The sequence below is a fragment of the Cupressus sempervirens genome, chromosome 6 (assembly GCF_028749045.1).
Source record: "Cupressus sempervirens isolate cs-2001-9-10 chromosome 6, ASM2874904v1, whole genome shotgun sequence".
In the NCBI taxonomy this organism is placed as follows: Eukaryota; Viridiplantae; Streptophyta; class Pinopsida; order Cupressales; family Cupressaceae; genus Cupressus; species Cupressus sempervirens.
Window position 1 is genome coordinate 321,455,622 of NC_143123.1, and position 21,498 is coordinate 321,477,119.

A 21,498-nucleotide genomic window follows, 5' to 3' on the forward strand; every position below is an offset into this window, starting at 1 on the left:
AATAAAGATAAAGAATGATGTTTATAAAATAAAATATTTCTAATGTCCTTTAAGTTATTAAAGGAAAAAAAATTATAATCGCTAGTTGGGTTGGATTCTAGAATTATAGAATAAAAATGAAAAATATTTGTAAATATTTCAAGTTATTAAAAAAAATACATTACAATGAGGGCCAAAATAGATAAATTAATTTTTTAATCAGGAGATTCCAGGGAGACTTCACTTTTTGGATACAAAGTTTTGGAGTTTTCATGAGACCTCCTCATGAGGTCTCCGGAGATGATGTTTTTGAGACGTGTCTCCCTATAACACTAGAAAAAATGAAACTCATTCACAACATCTTACCAAACCCTAACAATATAAAAAATGCTACTTCACCCTTATCCAAAATTTTATCCACTAACACTAGGACATCAACAACACACATTAGATAGCAGAAGTTAGTATAGAGAGTTCTGTTGGTGAAAATTTATACTCCCAGAAAACTAAATTTATGCTCCCATATCAAATTTATACCAAATTTATTTACATGTTGGATTTTGAACTGACGAGTTAATGCCCACGCTCTTTGAACACCCATGCTCACAGCAGTGCTTGGCAAAGATGCAACAAGAAGTTGAAATTAATAATCAAATATATCTAAAACCAGCTTCAACACTCTCCTCAAGACTAATGACTGCAGATGCAATAATTTAAGGCAACCAAAGTTGGCATTATAGCTTACCCAACATGTGTATCTGTGGAATTGTTTTAGACAAAACAACTCTGTTTTCTCAATAAAAACATATGCCCAAACATATTGAGCTTGTAAGCTAATTTTCCTACAAAATTGGTATAATCAATCAGAATTAAATAGCAGCAAGGAAACTGAAAATTAAAGAGCTGCATAATACATATACTACAATATTCATACAAATGTTCTGAGGCACATAAGCAAATTTACAATTAGCCAAACAAGTGAGTGCAACCTGGAAAGTTCTCAAGAAATCTGCAAACCAACTCTTGTGGCAATGGCTTTCCGTTAATGAGATGGCAATGGTACTTTTGAATCAAAGAAAAAACAGCAGCCCAATAATCTCCCATTCCCAGGAGACCTGTTGAGAGGTCAAAACTCATTAATGAGCAATATGTTTGCAAAACAAATCTGATCATGCATAAACTTTGGCTTTTGTGTTTTCATCATTTGATCCATAGATTAATAGAACATGTATTCATAATCAGGATATTTAGATCTATGCCTCTTACCTAGTTCAATTTCTTGCCCATTCTCATCTGTATCTACTTCATCCACCAATTCATTTTCCAGTTCACACGCAGTCTCAGCATACCTCTCTAAAAATTCTTCTTCTGTCTCTTCATGTCCACCATCATCCGAATCCTGCACCACCAAAGTAAGATAAGTAACATGGAGAAGACTGGATAAAAGCCATCCAAGTAATTTTCTACTCTTTTTATAATAAAAAAATCATACCTCATCCTCTTCATCAGATTCTTCCTTGTCATCATCACCATCCTCCTCTGTGTCATCATAATCTTCTCTAACTTCTGCTTCCTGAACTTCTTTCAAACGAATGGTTGCTTCTAACAGAGATTGGTAACATCTGTGTGCCACCTCCAACATCATTTGATTACAAGCCAGTGCTAGAAGATGTTCAAGCACTTTAACCAATGTCATCACTGTCAAAGGTTCACATCTAAGCATCATTATTAGGCTTCGAGGATCAAAGGAAATGAAGAATAAAGCTTGAAGAACAGTATAAACTAATCTCTGCACAGAGGTAATAATTTCATCCAAAGTCTAATCAGGCATGTGTCTTAACAAGCACATGTCATTGAGGCTTTTCACCGCAAGATTTACCTCAAATATGCAAAATGCCAAAAACCATCCCCCTCACATTAGAAAATTAAACCTGTTTCCATTTAACTTAATCCAATCCTATTGCAAATGATGGCAAGGAGAAAAACACACTCCTTGGTGGAGATTAGGCTGGTGAATCATGATACAATCACTGACAATGTCAATAATACCACAATGAAATGTATGTAATGACAGCTTAATGATGATTTATCTGATTGAAACTAATCATAAGAAAATGACCAAAAATATGGAAGCAAAGAAAGGAATAAGGTGTTCAATGCGGGCACAGGTAAGAAAGTTGATTCAGGAGGTTGCTCAGCATGAAAGCCTCCCCAGCAGAAGTGGTTCTTAACTGAAAAATGCTGTAGCGGGGCAGCAGTAAGGTTCCAACTATAAAGAGACAGGTGCCAAGTCTAAAGAATTTTGAAGGGGCAAATAATTAGGTATGGCTTGGTTCCAAACAGACCCATCTTTAGAAAACAGAAGTTGGAAAACAATAAAGTCTTCAGCCAAGAATCAAGAACTGACTGATGTCAACATATGGGACATTCCTTCCAGTGTCACAATATTCTAAAGAGCTTTATCATATGATGGTATCTTTTGAGGGCTTTAATTGTAAATTGAATGATACAAGCCATCTACTTAATCACAAATACGGTATAGGCTGTTTTAGGTGGTTGCTTCTTTGGCAGAAACTGTTAAATACCCTTGAAAATTTCAGCATTTTTTCCATGTTACCTGGCTGGTCCGTTTTGTGTTATGTTGCATCCTTAATTGAGTCAGCAGCAATCTAATTTTAAGGCCCAGAAATTATTTCATTTGGGTGCTCCTATAAAGTACTTACTATCATGTAATCAAATAACATTAAGTTGTTTATTTTATTTTATTTTTTTAGAAGGGAAGAACATTTTAATTAAGGGCCTAAAGTGTAACATTTTCCGCCTAAAAAATATTTTGAAAACCTAATTTCTCATTTGCAGCTTTCAAGGACAGCTGTTCTAGAGAATGAAAACCCTCAATCTTGTGGAGCACCATAGCTGTTGCACCAAAACTGGATAACTAATTCCATCCTACTGTTTTCCCTGGTGTTATCTGCTCCTGCTCTTGTGCACATTCAGTTAAAGTTTCTACAACTCTGCTTTGCCTTGATGCTTGACACTTTCATAAACAGAACTATTTCACTGGGAATTAATTTTATTCTTTAAGGTTTGTTATTTGCTGAGATCAAGTAGTCAATCTGGATTGACATATTAAAACGCCCTAAGTTGTTTCTGGTTCAATAAACTAAAACACCCTTAAAATAACTTATCTGCCCCCATTTTATGCACCTTTGGCTAGCCTAAGTTTGAATTTGCTGAATGTTTTAGTTCGAGTTGGATCTGGAAGCTTGATTTGTTGGAATTTTTTGTGATCATAAATAAGATAGACATCAATAGGCAGATCTAAGAATTATTTCATGATCATTGCTGTGTGATTATTAATTTATTAATTATCCAGTCAAGTAATTTTTTTGCTGGACTATTTAGAAGTTATTAAAAATGTTTTGATTACATAAAAATAGGTTTTATAGGACCCGAAACCTTTAACAAAGTATCAAAGAAATACAAACATAAAGTTCAAATAATAAAAGGCCTTAGAGCACATATAAACAAGCACAGAAATAGGAGGCTAAAGTACAGCTAAGCACTAAATGACAGCAAAAGAAAAGCAAAAGGACAGCTCCCGAACAGCTACAAAGTCTTGAACAGGTCTACAGCTTGATCTGCCAAAATGTTCATATTTTCCGCAGAAGCTTTTAGTTCATCCAGCTTTTTTGCTTCCACTCCTTCAGTCTTCTTGGAATTGGCTCTTGTGCACTTGCTCGGGCCCTGGTCCTCATTCACAACAGGAAAGTCTTGGCCTTTACTCTATTCCATCTTCTTCAGCAAGGTATTAAAATTATCTGCCAGTCTTCAAAATACTGCAATTTTGATCTGCCAATTTCTTGACTGTTTTTTCCATGTTACTTACTCTAGCATCCAGACTATCCATCCTTTTTTGAATAACTTTGCTTAACTGATCAAGGGTCCTATTTTTGGTTTCAATTATTGGCACACGCTTCATCAAGTTTTTTACCTCTTCCACATTGCCAATAACCTCAAAGAGCCAGCAATGTGTTGACCAAGCATTTGCTCCCCCCATGTCATCTTGTTGAGTTGATCAAAGTCCTTGGAAATCTCCTACATTTGTTGTTTAAGGGTACCAATATCCTTCATAATTGACCTTGGTTTACCCATGATTCCCTTTAGGAACCCTTGTTCATCCTCTTCCCTGTTATGTTCATAGTAGTCCTCTTGCTCCTCCTATTTGTTTCTATCTAGGTCCACCTCCTTGAAATCATTGTCATCACCCACATCCTAAGCAAATGCCTTTTTTCTTTTTCTTTCCATCCTCTTAATTAAGGGTTCATCATCAGAGGAGACAAAAACCATTTCCGCATTCTTTCCCCTATTTCCCGAGACCTCCCCTATGGTTCTTCTCTTCTGAAAACCCTTTCTCTACTCCTCATAATCACTATCTTGATCCGACTCACTCTCCTTTCCCTTCCTTTTCTTCTTGGAAGAGCTTCCAGATCCCCTTTCATGTTCTTCTTTAATTCAACCTCATTCTCGGTATCCATATCAAAATCCTCCTCAGAATCATTGCCCTCAGTCTCATAATCAAGCGATTTCTTACTCTGCCTAGGCCTATCCACCTTTTTTGACTTCAAAAGGTTGATTATTAAAACCATTAACCCCTCATGGCAAGCGTGTTCTCCCTCAGGATCATTTTGAAAGGCAAAAATAAAATTACCCAGAGATTGTCTAAGGTAAAAAGGAAAATTTATCCTAACCCCATGACTAAAATGGTTGACTAACATGAAATGGTGACCGTATATCTTAGTGAAGCGCCCATCTAAAGTAAGATACTCAATAACCACAAACAAAACAAATCTCCAAGGGCACAAATGGAAGCTGGTCTAAAGTAGGAATTACCTATTTTCACCAATCTGTTGCATTCTTTAGCTGAATCCACAAACTCATCAACCACCTGATCTGAGAGCTTCCTGTCTCGGTAGAAATTAATACCCTCCATATCCAATCTCGTAGCTTCAGCTATGATGTCTTTAGACACCTCCATCCTTTGATTTCCCACCAGAACACTCCCGTCTTTCCAAGTGTTTATGAAATGTCAGGTAATGGCAAGGTCGCTTCCTTTCAATTTTTCCATAAAACCAATAAAATTCCCTTGCTCCAACATGTCCCAAATTTCCCTCTTCTTCCTCCACTCTTTGCAACTTGCCGATTCAATTCTTTTCACTTTCCTCCCATCTTATTGTCTCTAAGACGAAGTTTCCCTCTTCTCAGAAAAACCCTCTACAACAAAAAACCATAGTCGATATCGCAGCCAAGGAAATTTGTGGGAAAAAAGACCCACAATCCGTGTGGTATTGATTGGTAATACACTGTCCTTCTCATAATAGCCCGCTGCTTCCCAATTATGCCCATATAATAATTACTCCTTGGCATATTCATCATTAATGAAACACTTTTGCTTACTTCTAGCTTTGCATGTTTGATTAGTAAACACCCCTCAATAGGTATGATATCATTGTGGTTCCATATCAACTTTTCATCACTTTTGCATGCCACATTAGCCGCCCAGTCAGCAACTTGATTCGTTTCTCTATAATTATGAGTGACAACACAAATTTCAAAAAAATTGATAAGATCTATGGCCTTACCTATAATATTATTAATAGTCCAAGACGAATTGGTAACTTTATTAAGACAATTAATTATATTAAGGGAGTCCCCCTCAAGCCATATCTTATTCAAATTCAAATTGTTTGCATAGTTAAGACCATAGAGGGCCGCACTAGCTTCTGCCACATGGTTAGTTTGAACTCCAATAGGAATGGCCATTCCACCCACTCTATCCCCATTCGAATTCCTAATGATTATACCATAGCCATCAATTCCTGGGTTGCCCTTCGAGACCCCATCAAAATGTATCTTATACCAGTCTATCGGGGGACAATCCCATCTAGCTAGATTCCCAAGGTTAGGACCAATTTGCACCAAACTGATACCATTTAAATTCCAATTCTAAAACATTGATTCTTCCCAATTATTCTTAGGTCGTTGTCCTTTTCCACAAGATCTGATATTCCCAGTCACCATATTCTTAATATTACAGAATACCTAATCTAGATTAGATTCAACACCCCTAAACACCCTATCATTACGTTCCTTCCATACACCCCAACAAAGGAATGGGAGAATAAAATCCCACAATCTCATAACCAAGGTGCTAGTAGAGTGACTTCCAACAATTGAAAAAAACTTGAATTGTAGCAAGGAAAACCCAAGTAATAGTAAATAGTCATATGGTTAACCGATTCAACATCATTCTTACAGAGATAACATCTATTAACTATGTTGAACCCTCTATTCGATAAATTATCCATTGTCAAAAAAAATTCTTGCAGAAGAATCCAAAAAAATATGTTGACTTTGGGAGTCATACCTTTAAACCAAGCTTTAGACCAACAAGACTCATGATACTCTTCAAAAGCATTAGCATGCACTGAGGACATAGAAAAAATCCATTAGGATTATATTTCCATATCAGAGCATCCTCCTCATGGCTTAAAAAGACAACATTCAGAATCTTGTTGAGATCATTCTGGTTTCTATCCACTCTCTTGAAGTCCAACCAATTATTCTCCTCCCAATAGTCTTCTACAAAAATCCCAAAGAGATTCTTACACTATTCCATAAAACCATTCCACCTTTGATCAGCACTGAGTGGGTGATCAAGAATCCAAATATCATCCCAAAAAAGAACAGTCCTCCCATTTCCCACCTTCCATCTGACCCCTTTCTTAATAATTTGTTTATTTTTTTGAGCATGTTTCGAAATCATTGAACCCTCTTACAAAGACTCATTGTTAAGAAAGTGTTTAAGATCTTGATTCTCCCTATTGTATTTATCGTTCCAAATATCACGCCATTCACCTTCCTCTTTATGTCATCTTCATAACAACTTTGCGAGCAAAGAATCATTCATAGTGGTAACTCTTCTAAGGCCAAGGCCTCCTTTATTAAAAGGCATGCAAACATTCTCCCAAGCAATCAGAGGCAATCTTTTCTTTTTTTTCCATACCTGTCCAGAAGAAAAGCTTCTGAATTTTTCCAATTGCCAGAGCAAACTTTCTAGGGATCTTAAAAACACTCAAGGCATACAGAGAAAAATTCTGTAATATGGATTTGAGGACAATAACCTTACCGGCTTGACTAAGGAGGGAACCTTTCCACCCTGCTAACTTCGAATGAATTTTATCAATCAGCGAACTCCAAAAGATCTTAGGTCAATCCATACAAAGGGGTAATCCCAGATAAGAACCCGGTAAGGTGGCAATCTCACAACAAATAATTCTTTTAATTTTATTCTATCTAATATCATTAACATTGATGAAATATATCACACTTTTGTTCCAATTAATAGTTTGACCAAAAGCTTGCCCAGAATTCTCCAAAGCCTTCTTTATGTTTCTAGCATTTCTAACTGAAGCTTCTCCCATCACTATAGAATCATTCACAAATTACTGATGAGAACAAATCAGCTCTTTAGACGAGGGTTTGAAACAAACAAAATCCCCCACATTCACCACTTTTTCCACAAATCTTTCCAAACATTCAACCATTAGAATGAAGAGGATAGGCAAAAGCGGATCCCCTGGCTCAAACCACGAGAAGCCCGAAAAAAATGAGTCAGCAAACCATTCACCAACACCAAAAAAGTAGCAGAAGAAACCAGCATAAGGATCAGTTCCCTAAATCTCTTATTAAAACCAAAAGCTTCGAGCCCTCTTTGCAAAAAAGCCCAGTCCACTCTATCATTAGCTTTGGATAGATCAAGTTTAAGGAGGAACCCCTCTTTCTTGGATAAGGTGAGAGTGAATATTTTCATGCACTGAGATAATTGAATCCAAGATCTGCCTACCAGGAACAAAACCATTCTGCTGCCTGGATATCAAATTAAGGAGAAGGGACAAAATTTTGAGAGTTAGCACTTTAGATATAACTTTATAAAAAGAATTACAAAGACTGATTGGTCGAAACTGGTCCATACTATCAACACCCGGCTTTTTTGGAATCAAAGCAAGGAAGGTACCGTTCAATTCTTTGAGAATTTTCCTAGAACCAAAGAACTCCTTAACCCCATTTACAAACATCATCACTAATGATACACCAATACTTATGAAAAAATAGGAAAAGAAACCCATCTGACCCTGGTGCCTTGTCTCCATCAAAGGAGAAAACAACCTTGGTAATTTCTTCATTAGATAGAATAGAAGTGAGAAATTTATTATGATCCTCTGATATACAGTTTGGAATACAGTCCAGAAACATATTCTGCTTCTCCTTGTCTAAATTGGGATCACCCTAAAAAAAATCCATGGCTTCCCTTTTTACAACCTCCTCATCCTCCATAGTACCCCCATTAGCATTGAGTCTAGAAATTCTATTAGCCATCCTATGCTTCAAAGTAGTCATGTGGAAGTACTTAGTATTATGATCCCCTTCCTTCAAAAAAACTTTTCTAGATCACTACCTCCAGAACATCTCCTCCTTAGTAATAATATCATGTATCTCAGACAATTTCACTCTCTTCTTCCCTAGAAATAGTCCCATATCCATCAACCCAAATATTGTCCTGAATTTCTTTAAGCTCCTCCAAAACCTTCTTTTTATTCTCAAAACTGTTCCCAAAAGTATCCTTATTCCATCTTTTGATATTCTTTTTAACATTTTTCAACTTACTTGCAATTTTGAACATGGCAGCACCCTCCACTCAAATGCTCCACCATTCCTTAACAAGATTTTCCGGTCCTAAATGGAGAGTCCACATTTTTTCAAACCTAAAGGGATAATTCTTCTTAAAGGTTAACAGATCAGCCACAAGAAAAATGGGGTAGTTATTCGAGCCAACACAAACCTGAGCAAAAAGAAAGCATTTATATTTTAAAAACCAATCACTACTAATAAGAGCTCTATCCAACCTGACCTAAATGAGGTCCTTTCCAGTTCTTCTATTGGTCCAAGTATAATCAATCCCATGCAAATCCATATCATGCAATAGATAATTGTCAATAAAATCCATTAAATCCAATCTATTATCCAAGTTTAGTTTGACTTCCTCCCATCTTTTCATTTTCTTTCAAAGGGGTATTAAAATCCCCCATAATGATCCAATTCTCCTCCACAAATTTTTTTCTCTAAGTGGTGATATCTTCCCAAAGTGCCTTTTTACCCCATTTAGAATTGGGAGCATAAACATTAGTGACCACCCATACAAAGCCATCCTTAGAATTGTTAAATCTAATGTTCATCATATTTCTATTCTGAGAGATAAGTTCCGCACTAATACATTTGTCATTCCAATATACCGCCATACCACCTGAGGCCCCATCAGAATCGTTCCCAATAATCTTGCCTCCCCGAAAAACCAAGGGACCTTCCACATTATCCTTCAACATTTTTGTTTCTTGAATTAGTCCGGTTTGTTATCCCTAATCATATTTTTCATAATATCTTGCTTGTGAGGATTACTCAGTCCTCTAATATTCCATGATATCAACTTCATTTCTAATGGAAATTTTTTGAGTCTAAGATAGTCCTCTGACTACCATCTGCTATACTTCTATTAGTCTCAAATTCTTGTCTGCACATTAGATGGTCTACCTGCAAAAGAAGGAGATAAACCAACATCTCCAGCCTTAATACCTTTACTCGATGCTGTTGTAGGTAGACAGCAATCCCTAACCTTGTTGCTCTTAGATTCGCCTTTTTTACTACCTTTTCCCAAAGGTGTGCTAAGGATATCTCCTTTCTTATTACTCATAGTTTTTAACAAAGCATTCTCTTTATTCTTTTTGGAAGTTACAACCTCATTTTTCTTTTTAGATTTAGTGATTCGTTTACCCCCAACTTGAGTTCAGTCTGCACCAGAGTCCTCCTCTACCCCCTGTAGAACTTTAAAGATTTCCTCAACATCCCCCCTTTTTTTATTACTTTCTATGGCAGTAACATCTGAAAGAGGTTCAATCAGACATTGTGTTTCCTTACTCATGATGATACAATCAGGTTCATCAAATGATTCAAAAACATCTTCAATAGTGTTCTTAATCTGCGTCTCCCCACTTTCTTCTTCATCCCCTTTATTGGGACTGATCACACCTCCTTCATGAACCAGAACTTCAGCCTCACTACTATGATCCAATGGAACACTTACCTGATTCTCTCCTTCAGCATTCACCTTTAGCTAAGATGCTTCTTCATCAACCACAAGGTTCCCTTCACCAAACCACTAGCCTCTTGGGTGTTCCTTTCCTTGCAGCTGCTTTTCTCAGCTCCATTCGAATCATTCAATCTTTTGTGAACCCAAATTTTTTAACCTTTTTGGGAGCTCCATTCAAAGATGGACATTTTTTAGCCCAACGCACAGATTTTTTGCAATGGAAACAAGCAAAGGGAATTGTCTCATACTCAATTTTCTGCTTCCATATACCAAGTTTAGATTTGAGCATAATAACTTCTGGCATATCCGTACCTTGAAGAACTCCCACACAAATTCTAGCATAGGTCATTCTTCTCCTCGACACTGTGACTGGATCCATAGAGAGGAGCTCACCAAAGGTACTAACAATACCTTGAAACACATACTCCACCCAAAACTCCAGCCGTAACCCTGTCAATCTAATCCAAACCGGAGCTTGAATCCTAGATTCATCTAAAGAATACAAATTTGAAGCCCATTTCTACAAAATCAATGTATGTTTACCCACAACCCAAAGACCGTTGCAAAGGATCTCTCATTTATCTTCTTCACAACAAAAACCAAAGGAAAGGCAACCTTTCGCCATCGCAGCAAGGTCCACCTAGCCTTTTAAAGCCCATTTCCTTCAAACAAAGGCCCTGACGACCTCAATGTTGGGCCTAGCACCTAAGAACCTTCCTACCAAGGTCAAGTCCATCTTAGAAATATTTTTATCAATTATTTGATTTAAGATTTCCAGAGTAAACATACCTTTATCAGTCGAAGAAATATTCTTTACCGACGGAAAGGAGGACTTGCTTGCCGGTTTGATTCTCTTTTAAGAATTGTCCCCTATTGACCCTGATTCACGCCCAATCCAAATGATTTTGTCTCATTCCCCCTCGAAATTTTGAATCCATTCTTCTTGCCCATCACACCTGCACCACTCCCGCTCCCCATGACCAACAAGTTCGACCGAGAAATCCTCACTAGATTTCATTCAAAGTGTCAAGTTACTAAAAATGTTAGTTTGGTATTTATACTTTATTTATTGTGACTGATTTCTACAAATAGTGGTGTGATCTAACTTGTTCAAGGTGTTGGTTCCCAAAACCGTAGATTGAAATCCTACGAGCTTTGCCTACTCGATGTTGGGATATCAACCGGTTAAAGCCAACTTGACGGAACTGAACAATGCGGTCCGAGTTCCCTGCACTTCTGACTTTGCAAAACCAAGGCGAGTGTACCTCATCCTAGACAAAACACTTAGATCCAAGACGCTTATAGCAAATTTGTTGGTGTAAATAAGTATTTACTTATTACACTTACTTAAGTTTACTTAGGTTAATGCATTATTTTATTATTTTTATTTGTGAGACACTTGGGAGTTTGCACACCTTTTGAGTTGTCATGTAGACAACATAGGAGTACGCAACTCTATTTAAGCACATGTTGTCTACAACATTGTTTTGCGTGTCACACCCTTGTAGGCTTATCCTCACATCACCGCACTTACTTCTGTGCTTAATGGAGGATAACCCATATCTGGTGGACATGTGCTTGGTTGTATGACACATCGTGGTGCTAACTTCTATGCATTCTAGAAGCTCTCCTGAAGCCTTTATATTCAGGCACTCCTAGTGTACTATGGTGAACCAATTATTGAATACATCATTATTTTGATCATACTCTCTCTCTTTGGTCTACTGTGTGCTTGTGTTTGAGTTCTTAGTTCCTGAGTGAATTTTACCCTTAGGCAAATTCTTACAAAATTGATTAGAACGCAAATATATTGAAAGCTTCCAAAATGGCAAGAATTATCGAAAACCTCAAACTTGCAATTTATGAATTAAAAATAAAAGTATTCTATGAATGTGATAATGTTTTAAATAAAGAATGAATGCAACAAATGAATTTATTAATTCCTCAATGGAAAGAAATGAAACAGTTGCTAGTATATGAATTATGAATCAAGAGTAAAAGACCAGTGCTTAATTAAATGGGCAATCAGAGTCAATATTATTAGTTGAAACGTACAACTTTATAAAATTCAATATATTTAAACTATAAATATTTTAACAATTCAAACGCAACAAATCAATTATACAAACGCAATTTTAAACTAGTCTAAGATGCACTTTAACTCCTGTGATATGGAGACAAACGAGACATAAATACGAAAATAACAAAATATTTCACAATATTTATGTTTGTCAAATTCAAAAGGCAATAATGACCCAATCCACTTATCGAATATTAAAATATTTATAGAAATTAATTTAAAAACATTTACAAAGGACAAAACTTAATAATAATTTAAAACTCCAAAATATAAAATAAATAATTATGCCAAAAATAAATCCCAATAAAGACACTCCTTACAGATGATCAATTTATTGTGATTTTCAATTCTGGATTCGCATATAAATTTGCTTGGTAATCCAAAATCTAGGAGCTTTGTTCAATCGCTCATTCCTTCACCAATCGGAAAATATAATACATCATAAGTGCATCATATTATATAAATTTTTTTTTAATTATGAATTGTCCCTTGTTTGGCTTTTACATCTTAAATTTATAATGGATGAAGGGCATTATTAACCATTGCACCCTTCTGTAACAAATAACTAATCACTTGCTTTTTATAAGCTTCAAATATGAACTTTACCCCATAATCAATATTTTAATTAATGGCATATTACTACCAAAGCAGGTGGTGGAAGATTATGAACCAAAATATATATTTGAATCCTTTGTATTGTCAGATGTATAGCCTGAGGATCATTCTCCAAAGTTGAGTGGGGCTTTCCTCCATTAGGTGTATCCCTTGAACTATGTATGGAGCAGAAGTCTTCAATATTGTTGGGTACAGAAGATGGCTGACCACACAGGTCCCTCCATTCCATGCATACATTTCCAAACCATTGCCGTGAATGAAGATTAAATTCAGCCTTTTGCTCTATGCTTTGCATTCAAGCTGGAACTCCTCTGTATTGTTATTCTTACTCCTGCATCGATTTGGTTGCTTGATCCAAATTCTGTCCCTCCACAGTGGTTCTTCACTTAAATACTTAAGTCACTACTGTTCTACACCTCTTCTTATTTACTGAACTATATAGTAAACAATAAGGCTTAATTACACAATCCTGTAATCAGTAAGACAGAGATATGGTATATGCCTCTGGGTTTTCATTGTAAAATTTGTATAATTGACTATCTTGCAAGCAACCATTTCCTTCAGTGGATATGCTCATTGCTGTTCTCAAGCCCTGTTTAAGCTTAATTTTCTCCATAGCCTTCCTGAATAAGACAAACTCAACAATTGTGACCAAGAGGTCAGCATGTCTTCATATTGTCATTGGTAGCCCACCCTTTCATGTAACAAATCGCAGACTAGATAAAATATATGTACTGGTCCATAATGAAAATGTGTACAATTGGAAGCACAAAAATTAGGCCCCATCACAAGGGTTGGAATTTGTCACAATCAGCATAGATTCTGAAAGTTAATTGCTAATTCTGATGTCAAAATTTTATTATAGGTTGCATTCATATAAGCACTTTGATTCTTATTAATAAAGAAAAATCTTGATGGAGCAGGAGAGAGGGTATTGTACAGACTTTGAGATAAATTATTTTATCTGTTTCCATATTCCTGCAAATCCAGGTCCCTGAAGATGTGAAGAAAAGATTTTTCAAAAATTTGTAATTGAAGAAGAGAAAGAAGAAATGATCAGAAGACCTTGCACACTGTCAAATACATTTGACAAATCAGAAAGCATAGCTTCAGATAGGCCAAGATAGACAAGTGTATCTTATTGGATCCATGCCTAGTCAGAGGTCATTAAGAAATTATATGAGAGTGGATGGTCAAAAGCATGGAAGGAATATTGAATCGAAGGCGTGAACATTCAATTGTGTGGACAACAAGACACATTTACTGATGATCAGGCTTAGGTACTTGGTAATAAGAAAAAAATTATTGGACAACCAGACTCAAAATGTATTAGCAGATGATACTTTTGAGAAATAATAATGATGTGGAACCAGAAGTACTCAACAAAACACAAAAGCTCCTCCAAGTGTAAGCTTGACCATTTCAGGAGACATTGGAGTGTAGGGACACACAAAGATAGTTCTTGGAAATGGATTGGATGCCTCACATCTGAACTGAGTGTTAAGGGAAACTATGCTACTTTGGAAGAAGAGAATGGCAGTTATAAATATAAAAATAGCATTGGTGAACGCATTCCCAAACTGGTGATCTTAGTTAGAGGGTTCACCACATTTTCAGCTTCAGATTCAAAATTCAGCAAACCTATAAAAATTGAAAAAAATTCGTCAAGTTCATCATAAAATTCGTACAAAGCCATTTGTGGATTTTGGGCAAAAAAATTCTAAAAGAATGCCCTTCATCTGCGTATCTGAAGCTCGGTTAGGGCAAACAATCATTGGCAAAGAGATTGTGTCCGAATATTACGGCATCGTTGGAGGGTCGTGTGAAGCTCATGTCAAATTGTATTAGTCTGCTCCAGCCTCCCGCCTTCCGCTCCAGCCTCCTGTCATTCATCTGCTCCATTTTCGTTTGCTTAGATTTGTCTGCTCCATTTGCTTCTCTATTTCCAGCTGATGGTTTGATAACATTTTTATTTAAAATTATTTAATATTATATTTTACATTTATATTTTATAAGGAGACTTTGGGGAGACTTCACTATTTCGATTGGGTGACTGGGAGACTTCAAGAAACTTCGTCATGAAGTCTCCAACCTTTTTTGAGGTCTCCGGAGATGCGAAAAGTCTCTGAGACACATCTCGGTCTCCGAGACGCGACTTTTAGGGGGGAGACAGGTTCTCCCCGTAACCATGCTATTTATTCTTTTCCTTTTAGTTCAAGTGTGAATGTTGTTCAGCTGCATAGCCATGCATGTTTGCCTCAGCAGGATAATCAGAATAACAGAACTGAGTTATTGCAAGGCTTAGGGCAACGGCAGACAGTGCTCATCCAGTGCAACTCTCATCTGGCATCCAAATTTTAGTTCTTTGTCACTTTCCCAAGGACTAATCATGAGGACATATCTAGTAGCAAAGAGATGATGAAATTTGAATATAAAAAAGAAAATAAAAATTGAGTGTGGGCAATTCTCAAGTACCATGGGTTTGTGATCTTTTGTGGCTGGGACAAGACCTTATGGTTTCTGATGCAAGGGCCTCTTATGCCGCTTTGATCTAAGGATTTAATGAAACAGAGGTCAACTAGCAGGCCACAAATCACAAAACACACAATATGGAAGCAACAATGTCCACGGAAGTAATTTAATTGATTTTCCCACACCTCAATACAGACTAATTAAAAAATTCTACAGTGCTACAAAACAATGAACACTTCTTGTAACCTGCCCTCATATCTAACATTATCACTCTAAACTCAAAGTAACATGGCATTAAATCACATCACATGAGATAAATGTACTATATCCTACTCCTTTTTTTTCAAATTCCTTTGCACTTTCTTAGTGCTTTTTAAATCCCCATATGCATAGGGAGGCCTTTTTTTGGACTACTGCAATAGTGGGAGTAATGAGACTGAAGTTCAAATGATTAAAAAACTAAAGGTCATCGAATTGTGGCTGCCACTAGGGGATCTTCTAGAAGTGGAAGTGTACTAGAATCAACAAGTTCAATTGACACATTTGAATGCCCTTTTGAACTAAAAACCCATGTCAAGGCCCATTTAACACCAAAAATCCTTTCTTACAGTTTGCAACATGAAAAGACTATTGGGGCAGCTATACTAGTGCTTATTCTCATCTTTTGTGAAAATGTGAACAAGAGGTAAAAGGTTGTGAAGCTATAACTGGGAAGTTGGGTAACTCGGTTGTACATGGAGGGGTAGGCAAAAAAGAAATGAATTCCATTGTCAAGTATGCATCTTAGTTTGTCGTTGTCTACAAGAACGTGGATGTTGGAGTTCAATCAAGGGAGGTTTCTATTCTACCAAGGGGAAAAAAGAACTGTTGGTGTTGCAACATTGTTTAATTTATTATCAAAAAGGTGAACAAGTCTTTATGACTAAGTTTCTTAATGCTCACACCATACCATTCCATTTCATGTGGCACATTCTTCCAATTTCAAACAAACAATCAAATATGTGACAATTGTTTGTCCCTCATTTGTTCCACTTAGAGAACATAAACTACACAACACCCTCCTTGATAAAGAACATTCTCAAGTGAATGTGTTAATGAAAGAAATGAGGCAAACTTGGACAAAGGATGGCTTCTCCATCATCATGGATGGGTGGATGTATATCAAACATTGACCACTTACAAATATCATTGGCACATGTTTAGCCGCCTCTTGTTTTCTTGGAGATATTGAATGTTCAGGGAAATGAAAGCATACAAACTTCCAATTTCAGATTTGAAGGATAGCATAGAAAAGGTTGGAGCCTCTAAAGTTGTAAAAGTGATGACCAATTCAACTCATGCATGTAAGTTAGCTAAATTGATGGTGGAAGATGCTTACACACACATTATCTAGACCCCATGTTATGTTCATGCATTCCGATGTATTGAAGGGCATTGAGAAGGCAAAGAGAATGAAGACAATGGTGTTAAAAGTGTAGAGATATACCAAATGTTCATTTGAAACAATCACACTTTATTTAATTTCCTCAAGACTTTTTCAAAGAAGCAATTCTTCATGCTAATGGATTTTTAGATAGGCCAACTACTTCATTTTGTTAGAGATGAAGTTGAGGTACAAGAGGCTTTACAATTAAAGGTTGTTGATTTGAAGAAGGGTAGATGATCAAACATGCATACCTGAAAGAAGTGTGAAACAAAAGATCTATGATTTCGATAAATTGATCATTTTATTAAAATAGAAATATTTATTTATTGATGTTTCTAGGGGAGGCATACTTGTAGCCATTATAGCTAACTTCACACTCACAAATCCTAAACCGTAAATCGAACTTTCATGACATTTTTAGGTCATATAAGTATACAACCTTACTAATATCTTTTTTTGACTCTAGGTAGTAACAACCGATGTTGTGGGATGTGTTATGCACTCAAGGGTAAAAAATTGGTCAGTTCAAAGTGTAGTCTAATACCTAATAAAAGATGCCCCAATAATTGTGCACTACAACTGTGTCAAAAAAATGTCAATGCTTATGCACAAATGTCCCAGTAATCATTGATAAATTGTAAAGACTTGTGCACAAATATCCTCTAGTCGCTCAAAAGATCTAACTACTAGGGGTACAAATGGGTTGTTAATGGTACATGATATATCTATTAATGGGATTTTTTTTATCACTTTCTTGGTTTCTTTAAAGTTAGTATTTGGGGACTTGAACAAGCAAGGAGTGAACATTAATTGGAACATGGGTAGTAAATGGTGCTCTTCACCTAACTTGTAGACCTTTCTCATTCATTAAGACAATATTCGCTCTATTGTTTGAGATTTAAGTTCTTGATCTTTCGTAAAGTTATATTTTTGTAAATTTTTTGCATTTGTAGATATGTTCTCTCCTTTATCAAGACTATTTCCAAGTCATAATCTATATTGATACAAAGTCTTCTAATCTTGGAGAGAGTTATGGGACCTTTGAAATCATCCTTGGGCAAATGAAGCAAGCCATTTATAGTAGGGATCCCACTTTGACATTTTATGAAGAGCATCTCGAGCCCATAATGATTTGGTGGTTGAACACTATGTACACCTCACTTCATATGGCAGTCTACGGTCTAAATCCCAAATGGTATGTAGCCAACCTTGGAAGGGTGAGTCCATCTTGTGAAAATATGTGAAAGAAGGACTCATAAAGGCCCTTTAAAGAATGTACAGCGAAATAAATTTGTGTAGAAAATAATGCAAATCTCCCAATGACCCAATCTTCAATAAACAACTTATAATCTCTAATCTAATTTTAAGAGTAGTAAATAGACTTAGAAAACTTCATGCTCATAATGCAATGATCATAGAAACTTCATGCTCATAATGCAATGATCATAGAAAGTAATCATCTTCCTTTATTCACTTACACATGCCTATAGTGAATAAATCTTATTGTTTAGAAATACTCTTTATACAAACCAATATAACATCGATTTCAATTCAAACTAACCAATCAATGCCCAAAAATGTCATAACAATCCTTACAAATGAAATACAACAATGTCCTCAAAATAAATTCTTATAGCACCAATTCCAAAACCCTCTAATTTGTTTCACTAGGTAAAGCCACCTAAATACATCCCTTGTATTGTTCCTTATCGAATGGTTTTGTTGATAATGGCATACCTCAACAGATACACATCAAAGTTGGCCCGAAATAAACGCTGATAAGGCACTCCCCATAACCCCCAATTGCAATCTCTTTCATTTGCCTAATAATTCTCTAACACGTTAAATAGCGGTCAAACCAGAGTGGTGTGTAGATATAACACAAATAACAATGGTCTAAGTGGGGGTGACAACCTACCCAGAGTTGCTTGTTAAGGCTTTTATCTTAGAAATGTAGAGACGTATGTTTGGACTCCTAAATAGTGATGCAGAGCTACACACAATAGATCCTACACATACCGATTCCTTCCTATGTCAACTTAAAAAGGATATCTACATTAATAGAAAACCATTACAAACAAAGCAAGACCATTTGGTCTATAAGGCCAGCTTGAGAAAATTATTAAACACTAATCTACTAAAATGAAACCTGATTATTTAATTTGATAATTGTATTTATTTATTCAATAATGTATATACTCAGCTAAGATAATGGCACATAAAAAAGGTTGACTCAAATTTAACTAAGAACATCACATATAACTATAAGTTAGGATACCGATGCATCCTATCTGGTGCTAGAAGCATAAGCTAATTCTGGGAGAGGCAGAAGTGGGCACAGAAGCCTTGTGGATGCCTCCTAGAAGCACATCGTGTGCTGCCAGATGCCTATGGATGCACATCCATAGGAATCTGGGACCTCAAGATGCACTTTTGGGAGGTATCCACATGACTTTTGGACACCCCTGGGCATCCCGCATCTAAAAAGACACTTTTCTGCAAATTCACTTAGAAGCGCATTTAAAACATGTGCTCTTTACATTTTCTTTTTCCTAAACCCTAAAACGGCCCTAAGAGAGGTCATTCCATCATTTTGCATCTCATTTTGTTTCCAACTAGACTCTCTTCTCATTTGGTCTCAATTCATGGGTTGAGAGATAGCATCCACAAAGGAGTTTTAAGCATCTAAGGTTAGCATTTGATCCCATTCTTGAGTCTTTTAATGATTATTTTTTGAAATTTTGATGTATTTTTAAGTTTGGTAAGAAATTCTTCTTCTTCTTCTTTTTTTCATTTTTTAGCAAAAATAAACAAGTTTAGCTATCTATCTTAGTATTTTTGTGTCATTTTTTTGCACATGTATGCTTGATGTTCATGGATTTTTGCTAATTAAAATTTATTTGATTTTTTATTATAGCGTAATATTATATTGTGTTTTGCAAGAATGGTTGTCATAGGTAGCTAAAGTTCAATTGGAGGGCAAGCAATTGATAGTTTCAAAAATGATGTAGGATCTCCTTTTTGGAGACATACTACAAGAGTATCACAAGTTGTAGGAGGTGGCTCATATCTTTGGAAGTGTAATTAATAATTATTGTCAAAAAAAAAAGGTAAACCATTCAATAGCTCATAATCCCAAGTCAAACTTCATTTTAAAGGCCTTGCTAGTAAAGGATTCACAATGTGCAAAGGTACATATAGGAAGGGGATGTCATATGTAAAAGAACAAGAAGCTGCTAATAATTTGGTTATAAGATCAATAAAAAAGATTTCATCAACCTCCATTCGAAAGGAACAATACAATTACCCACTAAACAAATTGTATCCTCCAAACATCCGTTCTCGCAAGCACCTATACCAAGAAAGGAAGAGGAAGAAGTAGAAACTACCACCCACAAAAGACGCCCACTGGACACCACATTTAAACTAGAGGCAAGTGAGCTAGTCGATCAAGCCATTGCATGTTGCCTCTATGCCAATGGTCTTCCTTTCAACTTGGTGAGATCACCATATAGGAAGGAAATGGTGGCAGCCATCAATAAAGCATCGGCTGATTACACAAGTCCTAGGTATGAAAATTTGTGTACCACTCTATAGCAAAAAGAGAATACTTGTGACCAACCCCCCCCCACCCCCCCCACCTCCCCCCTCCCCCAAAAAAAAGAGAAGGCTTGTGTTAAAAGAGCTTTTCAACCAATTAGAAATTCTTGGAAAACTTCAAGTATTTATATTGTTTCTGATGGGTGCAAAGATACAAAATAACAGCCATTGATTACTGTGATTGCAGTGTCACCGAAAGGGTCAATGTTTTCTAAGGCATTTGAATGTGAAGGGGAAGTGAAAGATTCATAGTTCATTTCCAAAATTCTCATTGAGACGATAGAGACAGTGGGTAGTGAGAATATGGCCTAAGTGATTACAGACAATGCCAACAATTGTATGAGTGCAGGTGCTTTGGTTGAGGGTTGGTATGACCATATTTTTTGGACACTGTGCACTGTACACTCCCTAAACTTCATCGTGCAACAAACAGGTACTCAAATAGTGGGTGAAGCAAATTTACCAAGACAAGGTAGGAGATACAAATGTTTGTGAGAAAAAATCACATGTCACAATCGATATTCAAATCATTCTCCAAATTAGAGTTGTTGAAGGTAAATTATATTACTAAGTTTAATTTTTTTATCTAGTTTGAATATATTTTATCATTATATCATATTCAATTATCAAATTGCATATAACTTTGCTTAATATTTATTGACATATTGTTATTAACTTGCTTAGGTGGCTGAATTATGATATGCATCTCATACTATTGTTATGAGATGACTTGTCAAGGTGGAAGGGGCACTAAGCCAAATGGTTATTTCTAGCTAACGGGGTATATGGAAGGCTTCAAATTTAGAGAAAGCCCAAAATGTCAAGGCATTGATCTTGGATGTCAGTCGGTGGCAATATATTAGATTCCACAAACCCTATGATGAGTATGCTATACTTTTCTCATACAGATCAACCTTCTTTGGGCGATGTCTATGATGGCATGGACACAATGGTAGAGAAGGTAAAACTTCCCATACAAACAAATGAAAATGACCCCACACAATGTGAAGCCTTGTGCAATCAGTTGATAACAATCATTCATCATCGTTAGAAAAAGATGACTACCTCATTGCACGTACTTGTATATGCCTTATCTCCAAGGCACTGTAGCAAGGAAGTACT

The 21,498-nt window shown here is 36.2% G+C and overlaps 1 protein-coding gene across 1 annotated transcript in view; it reads right to left on the minus strand.

The window, feature by feature from the left end:
* Positions 1–482: 482 nt before the first annotated feature.
* Positions 483–21,498, minus strand: part of LOC149552477 (ARM repeat superfamily protein) — a 224,926-nt gene continuing 203,910 nt past the window's right edge. The window contains exons 20-22 of the mRNA XM_089788059.1: positions 1,472–1,677; positions 1,246–1,378; positions 483–1,094 (exon numbers count right to left, since the gene is read on the minus strand). Coding sequence (XP_089644185.1) covers positions 946–1,094; positions 1,246–1,378; positions 1,472–1,677 — 488 coding nt within the window. The 3' untranslated portion in view covers positions 483–945. The remainder of the gene's footprint in view (positions 1,095–1,245; positions 1,379–1,471; positions 1,678–21,498) is intronic.